General features: G+C 48.4%; 1 protein-coding gene across 1 annotated transcript; it reads left to right on the forward strand.

The window, feature by feature from the left end:
- The first annotated feature begins 29 nt into the window (after window positions 1-29).
- On the forward strand, window positions 30-7,578 carry LOC310829482 (GTPase KRas-like). The gene is made up of 5 exons (XM_083708016.1): window positions 30-236; window positions 2,150-2,282; window positions 2,663-2,841; window positions 5,274-5,433; window positions 6,160-7,578. Exons 2-5 carry the CDS (start codon window positions 2,172-2,174, stop codon window positions 6,268-6,270), a joined length of 561 nt encoding a protein of 186 aa, XP_083564142.1. The 5' UTR covers window positions 30-236; window positions 2,150-2,171; the 3' UTR covers window positions 6,271-7,578.
- The last annotated feature ends 257 nt before the right edge of the window (window positions 7,579-7,835 follow it).

Consider the following 7,835-nt stretch of genomic DNA (forward strand, 5'->3'; position numbering starts at 1 on the left):
TCTATGGCGCCACCCGACTCCGATTGGCCAATCCGGGGCGGCGGCGCGCTCTTATTGGCCGGGCGGCTCAGCCCTGCGGGGCGCGGAGGGGAGCTGTCAGGCTGCGGAGGGAGGGGTTTTCCGCTGCCGGCCCAGGGCCCTGAGAGCGCGCGCCGCCGCCGCCGCTGGCCCCCCTTCCCTCCCACATGGGGGGTGCCTGAGACCCCGAGCCCGTCTTCCCCCTCCCCGTAGGGCGGGTGAGTGCCAAGAGGCGAGGGGGCGGGTGCTTGACAGCAGCCCCCCCAAAGGGGATACAGGGCGGGGGGGGGGGGAGAGCTTGGAAGGGCAGTGGAGGGCGAGAGGACAGGGCGCGGCGGCGGGGGGGGGCGCCTTCCCTTCTGCAAGGGCCGCCGGGTTGGCGCTGGGTCCGCGGCCCCTGGAGGCGCGCAGCCATTGTGGGGTTGCGCCAGGGTGGGGCACCTGCTTAGCAAAAGCGGTGCATAAACATGACAAGGTGGCTGCTTCTGCGCGCGCAGCCGGGGTAGGGCTCCGGGAGGGCAGAAGCCTGCCTGCCTGCGGGAGGACGAGGGCAGAAAGAGGGCTGGCAGCTGCGCGAGGCGTGTTGCAATACCGACCGAGGGAGCCCGGTACTGGCTCCACCCATCCCCGCCGCCGCCTCTTTCCTCCCGGGCAGCCTCTTCCCCTCAAGCCCCAGCCTTCTGCCTCGTCCCGGGTTTCCCACGTGCGTGGTTTGTGCCCGCATCCCCCCTCTTCCCTGGCCAGCGTCCGCGATCCCTTCCTGCTTCTTCCCCCAGGTGGGCCGCATCTGACGGAGGAATCTTGACTTTTGCTTGCATGGAGCCATTGGGTGGGTTGGGTTGCGTTCCACAGAACTGGGGTTGCTTGGCAGTGAGGCCAGCAAATGCACCCCTATAATATTGCGCGCGGGTGTGTGTGTGTGTGTGTGTGTGTGTGTGTGTGTGTGGAGTTGTAGCAAGGAGTAGAAATCTCAGGATGTAGGCCTCTAGCCTGACGTACCTTCCCTGGTGGACCGCAGAAATGGGAAAGAGAGTCCAAAGTTTGAACTGAACCTGCTACTTCTCGAACTTCTGTTGAAACGAGCAACAGTCGTTGTGGGGATGGGCAGGGATCCTGCATGGTTGGTGTGGATCAGATGTACTGATTCAGCCTGCCTAAGAACATAGGAAGCTGGCTTCTGTTTTGTCTGGTTTACAGCTATCAGCATTGACTGGCAGCAGCTCTCAAAGACTTTAGACAGGGTTCTACCTGGAGATGCCAGTGATTGAACCCAGGACCCTTTGCATGCAAGGCAAATGCTGTATCATTAAGTTGCAGGAAGTACTGGGGCAGGCAGGCAGACAGGCAGCAAGCGAAGCTGTGTTCTATCAAGTGACCAGAGTCTCAGCTCTCAATTCCACCAGACACCACCCATAATCCGTGACCCTTGAGAAGTCTTCACTGAAGCCCTTGAGTTCCCACATCCTGCTGGAGTAATCAGGTCTGATTACACGTAACTAAAACAAATGCATATGTCTCCCTACTTCCATTTCCTCTCCTTTCTCAGTTTTTATTTTGTAAGCTTTTTGAGACAGAGACACTTTGCTAAAAGTGTTGTGTGCTTAGTTGATGCTGTATAAATAAACAGTAAAAACTTGTGAAGTTGAATCCTCTGATCCACCATATCTTTTTTTGAGCTGTGTAGCTCCTCTTCCAGTTCCTTTGTGGCCCCATCCAGGTGTCCAGGGTGGTTGTTGTTGATTTTTTGGTTGCAGGGTGGTGGTGATGGTGGTAAAAGTTGGCAGCCATAAGCATGCCTGACACTTGAAGTCCTATACTGTCTGTGATTTCTCTAGCAGCTGTATGAGAAGGAATCAATTAACACCAATCCCAGCTTCATGAAAAGGGACCTGACATTCATCTACCTAGAAAAATGAAGAATTCTAGTTAGATTGTCCAATTCAGAGTGCTGCTTTTGGGGGAAGTGTTGAAAGGATTTCCTGCAAATAGAGTGGACGTAGCAATCTAGCTAGGAGCAAATATCTAGGAAGATGTGGCCAAAACTCAGGCAAACTCTTGGTAGCACAGAGGGGAACTGACTCTCTGTGTCTTCTGCTAGAGCTTGATTCTACTTTCTTTTTTCTTTGTTCAGCTTGCTCTGGAACCCAGCAGAGATGACAGAATACAAACTGGTGGTGGTGGGTGCTGGTGGTGTTGGGAAGAGTGCGTTGACTATACAGTTGATTCAGAATCACTTTGTGGACGAGTATGATCCCACTATAGAGGTATGTGAACTTAGTAATGTTGGCAGCAACTTCTGCATGGCCCCGTTTGTATGCCTTTTCCGAGTCCTTATATTCTTGACCTGCCTGCCATCTCCAAAGCTTTGGACTATAACATCTCTTTTCTGGGCTTCTAAAACACTAGTCCTCTTTCCATTGCTTTGTCTCCCTCTGTAGCTCCTCATTCTTTACAGAGGCAGCTACAGTCATTTTATCATGTCTAAGATTGAGTCCATTTCTTTCCTGAATTTTGGCTTGAACCAATTGCTTCCAACTGCCTCCTTGCTGGTTTTCTCTTGCTGCGCTTTACACCCTTGTTTCCCATGTCACTTGTTAACATCTTTTCTTTCACTCTTGCTCCTCTTGGTGCTTCTGAACCCCAGGATTCATACCGGAAGCAAGTGGTAATCGATGGAGAGACGTGTCTCTTGGATATCTTGGACACAGCTGGGCAAGAGGAGTACAGTGCTATGCGTGACCAGTACATGAGGACAGGAGAAGGATTCCTCTGTGTCTTTGCAATCAACAACACAAAGTCTTTTGAAGATGTTCACCACTACAGGTTTGTGGGCAGCTGGCTTCTCTCTGTCCTCCATCTGTTTTCCTTCCTGTATAGCAGGGCTGGGGAACCATTTTGGCCGAGTCCCCATCTCCCCCTACCCCTGCAAGCCACCTTTGTCAGGTGGGTGGGACACCCCATCCATCAGCACTTGACATCTCTCGCAGTACATGCCAATGAGAACCAGCTGGAGTTTGGGTGCTTCAGAAACTTTGCAAGCCCTAAGCTTCTTGTTTGGGAGGTGCCAAGCACAGGCCTTGCAGAGTGCTGTGATTCCCAAGCACCTGACAACTAGCTGGGAAGCACTGCGCAATGGTGCTTTGCAGGCCTTGCCAATTGGCAGGGCCTGCAAAGCCCCTTTTGGGCTAGCCCCATCACATTGGGCAGGTGGGCAAGACTTGCAGCAGAAGGTGGAAGAAATCTGAAGTAGGTAAGGAGAGGAGTCGGAGGCTGCATTGTGCAAAGATCTTTGTCACCATGTGGCAGGAATGATATGCTTGGAAGAATCCCAAGACTGCATTTTCCTAGGCTAAGTACCTGAATATACTCTGTCCTCTGCAACACTGGAAAGTACCTTTTCAGCATCAAGCCCTAAGTGTGCTGCTTGTGTTGTCATCTAGTCAAATGTAGAAGCAGTGCTATCATCACTGATGCTTCTGCTACAAATCTGTAGCAGCGTGAATTGGATGTCAACAAAATTATGTAGCTCTTGCTCTGTATTTTCTCCTACTCCCAGTCCTTTGAGGCCTAGCAAGAGCAGAAACAGAGCCACCAAGTATGCCAACAGGGGGAAGCCACAAAGACAGTATTGAATCCTTCCTCATGCTCTTGCATTTGAAAGTTGTACTCGGTGTACAACTCAGGGCTTGCTTGTCCTCAGTGTACAGGAACTGTAATGATCTGCTGTAGTCATACATAAAAGTCTCCCTGTTACACAATTTTAGAAATAATTTTGGGGGAGTAAATATATGAACATCTGGGTATTCAATATTCTGTTCCTTAGTCTAAAAGAAAATATTTTGTAATTTTTATTTTTTTAAAGCAAAACAAACTTCAGAAAAATCAGCAAACACCAATGTTTTCTTTTAATTTTTCTGGGTTTTTGCCAGGCCTTCACATCTCTAGACTTCTCTAAAGTCTCTTTCTAAAAAAAGTATGAATGCATACTTCAGCAGCAAACCACTCCCAAGTATGTGTATGGATGTGCTATATCTAATTTTTAAGTGTAGAATGGCTGTCTCTGAAGGGCAAACTACACTGGCACGTGGTTACATATTACTCTGTGTGTGTGTGTGTGTTGAAAAAAGCCAACCAACCAAAGCAAAACAAGTCAGTGACTTTAGGTCAGGTAATGGCAGGTGCAGTTGAGTCCTTTTTTGTTCTATTCTCTTCTTTGGAATAGCTTTTGTTGACTGCTTTTCTCCCCCACCAGAGGAAAGCAGCTAGTTGTGACATTTAAAGCAGCAAAAGGGAAAGGGATTAAGCTACCCCACCGCACCATATCTCTACTCAAACCTGGGAACTTTCTAAGCCTTTTTGGGGTTAGACCAAAAAAAATGGGAGAGTGTTCTTGTGCTCAGGTCCTGCTTGCGCACTTCCCACGGGCATCTGGCTGGCCAATGTGAGAACAGGATGCTGGACTAGATAGGTCATTGGCCTGATGTAGTGGCGCTTTTCTTATGTTCTCATGCATACATCTGTATGTCACATCTAATTTGGACCTCAGTTGCTTTGCACACAGATAAAACACAGGACAAACCGGACCTCTGGTGTATACTTCATTAACACCAATAATCTCAAATATATTTTACCGTATTTTTCGCTCCGTAAGACGCACTTTTTCCCTCTTAAAATCTAAGGGGAAATGTCTGTGCATCTTATGGAGCGAATGTGTGGTCCCTGGGGCTGGGGGGGGGGGGACCCGGGCTTTCCCTGCCAGCCCCGACCTCTTTGGGGCTGGGAGTGGGGGAAAGCCAGGCTTTCCCCACTGCCAGCCCTGGGGAGCAGCAGGAAGGCTGCACACAGCCTTTCTGCTACTCCCCGACCTGCTCTTTGGGGCTGGCGGTGGGGGAAACCCGTGCTTCCCCCGCCAGCCCTGACAAGCTCCTGAGCAGCTGTGGGGTAGCCCGCGAATCCTCTGCAGGGCAGTGGGGAGCCTTCATCCCACTGCCCTGGGAAGGCTTCGCACGGCTATCCCTGGCTCTTGCGGGAGGTGGGGGAAGAGACAGAGCGAGGCTCTCTCACTTCCCCCACCTCCCGCAAAAGCCCCCAAGAGCCACATATTTTTTTTCTTGAATCCCCCCCAAAAAAGTAGGTGCGCCTTATGGAGCGAAAAATACGGTACTTTGGAGGGGGCCCAAACCAGAATCAAGTTTGGGAGCTGCTGATCTAGGCGGTTGTTCCCTGTTTGTGACTCGTTGCCTTTGTAATTCCAGGGAGCAGATCAACCGTGTGAAGGACTCCGATGATGTTCCGATGGTGCTTGTTGGCAATAAATGTGATCTGCCTTCCCGGACGGTGGATACAAAACAAGCCCAGGAGCTTGCTAGAAGCTACGGAATCCCCTTTGTAGAGACCTCTGCCAAAACCAGACAGGTATGGTATTTACTGTGCATGTGGGAGAAAGTGGAAGGCCTTTGATCTTCGTAGCTATAGCTCAAGACAGTGTCCCAAACGGGTTTTGTAATAAATTGCAGCTGAATCTTGCCCAAGTGTAACTGCTGCATCCACACGCCCTCTCCCCCAAGACATGCGTTTCCAGCCTAAATCTTCTGTTCATCAGCATGTAGACGAAAAGCAAATAGTTTTGCTTTATGTTGGCTGCGTGCTCAAAATGCCCAACAACGGGATTCACACTATAAGCCAGCACAGTTGCTCTTCTCCTATATGACTTGGAGTAGGAATGGCATTGGTACAAGGTAACCATTCTTATTTGTGAAGTGCCATGTCATTAATGCCTGCCCTCTTAGTTTGTGCTGCGTCAGCTTAATGATAAGACGGTTATCAGCATGGCATCGTTCTACTGCTGGTGTCCAGTTGCCCAAAAACCTTTCTGACCGTGAAGGCAGATGTGAATGGTTTACTGATATGAAGGAAAGGGCTTATCGGGAGAGAAAGGATCCCGTAGGCAGGAATAGCGTGACGACCTCCCCGCCCCCAAGTAATATTATTTCTGCCTACTAGCAATGGATAGAAAAAAACATCGCCGGCATAAAAATCCAATACCCCCGACACCTCTAATATTTAAATGGGAAATCTAACAATGTCTTCCGTTTGTGTCTTTTCTTCCTTTCATTTGGTATACTCGTTCGTCTTAAAAAGGGAGTGGAGGATGCTTTCTACACCCTGGTGCGAGAAATCCGAAAACACAAGGAAAAGATCAGCAATGGGCGCAAGAAGAAATCTTCCAAAAGGAAGTGTATTATCCTCTGAAGGAGAGAGACTCTGTTGCACAGTTGGGAGTGCAAAACCCCCCTTTTTGAGTCTGGGTATTTGCCCAAGCTGCAAGATAAATTCTGATGGCCATGCCCCTTACCTATTTTCAGCTGGAAGGCGAAGGTGGTTTTGAGTTCTTACTGTCAATTATTTTACTATTTTTAAAACTGGGACGTTGCATCCAGTATGAGGATTTGTAACCACATTTGATGTTCTGTTGCTTCTTGCCCCTTCATTATTTGTTTTTAAAAAGATCATCTTGTTTCTGGTCCTTAGGATTATAGAGGTCACTCTTAAGTGTGACCTGGTGTAGACTGATCCTGCAGGTTAGATGGAAGGGATAGCACGAAGTCAGTGTCTCAGTCAGAACCTTAGGGGCCTTTCTCATTTTTTGTAGCATTTTACCTCCCTTGGTTCTCCCTGAGACTGAAGAGGAAACCACATAGACTTGGCACCATTGTCCTTTTGCTAGCAGAGGAATAAAGGTAACCTTGGACAGAAGGTGATCTGCTGAAGGTGGCAATGAGGAATGCCAAAAGAGAAAATGTGGAAAGCCAAACCCTCTCCGTAGCTGAATATTTCATCCCACTATTAAAATAGATGGTGCTCAGTTATTTTTCTTCCGGGTGGTTGAAATTCTGTATTAAGTTGGTTTCCTCTCTCTCTGGTTTTCATTTGGGCTGTTACAACTTCTGAGCAACAGCTCCCACTTTAAAATGAATGCGGAAATGTACTTTTGCTCAGCAGGTTTTATGAAAAAATGTGTGGTGGTGGGGAGGTATCAACAAGTTATGAGAGGTAGTTTTAAATGGCTGTACAGCTTCCACCATCCAAAGGCAGTGGCACCTGTTGTTTGTGGAAAAAACAACTGTTGGAGATAGCTGAATATTTGCACCATAGAAGTGTCCTAAATTAACCTGCCTCTGTTGCTCTCCTTTACTAATTGGTTCTTGGGAGTATAGCGATGTTGACTCTCTTTATAAACAGAAGGGAGGAATATGATCCAAAGGTCTCTTAATCATCCCTCTTTTTTTAGTCTCCTGCATAGTCCTGGGGTTGCTTGGATGGGTTGAGATACAGGTACTTAAATGCTGGCATGGAGAGAAAAGAGTCTGAATTTGTTATCCTGTTAGTGTTTATAAGCCATCGGAATTACGTTCTGTCATTATTTGATCTTATTCTCTTCCCCCCCACCCCACCCCAAAATCCCACCCTTGGAATCCTGTGTTGATTTGGTCTTTTTCCATGGTCCTGAGGATCTGTACAATAAATGCCACCACTTGGAATAAACCTGTGAATAAGCTACCTGATCTACAAAACCTGACTTTTTCTAAAGGGTATGTGTGGTAGATTTATGGTAGTTTTCTGGTTATCTTTCCTGAACAGATAGTTTTGGGAAACTGCAAAACATGTGGAGGCATTCAAGGAAATTGTAATTGTTCACAATGGTGCTAGAATCAGCGAAGCCTTCTCTCAGAATATGGTACCTTTCAGCCAGGAGTTGCCTTTGTTCAGCTCAACTCCCTATTTTGTGGATTTTCTCCCCCACATGTGCTTCTCAA

Source organism: Podarcis gaigeae, assembly GCF_964106915.1.
Source record: "Podarcis gaigeae genome assembly, chromosome: 13".
Classification (NCBI taxonomy): Eukaryota; Metazoa; Chordata; class Lepidosauria; order Squamata; family Lacertidae; genus Podarcis; species Podarcis gaigeae.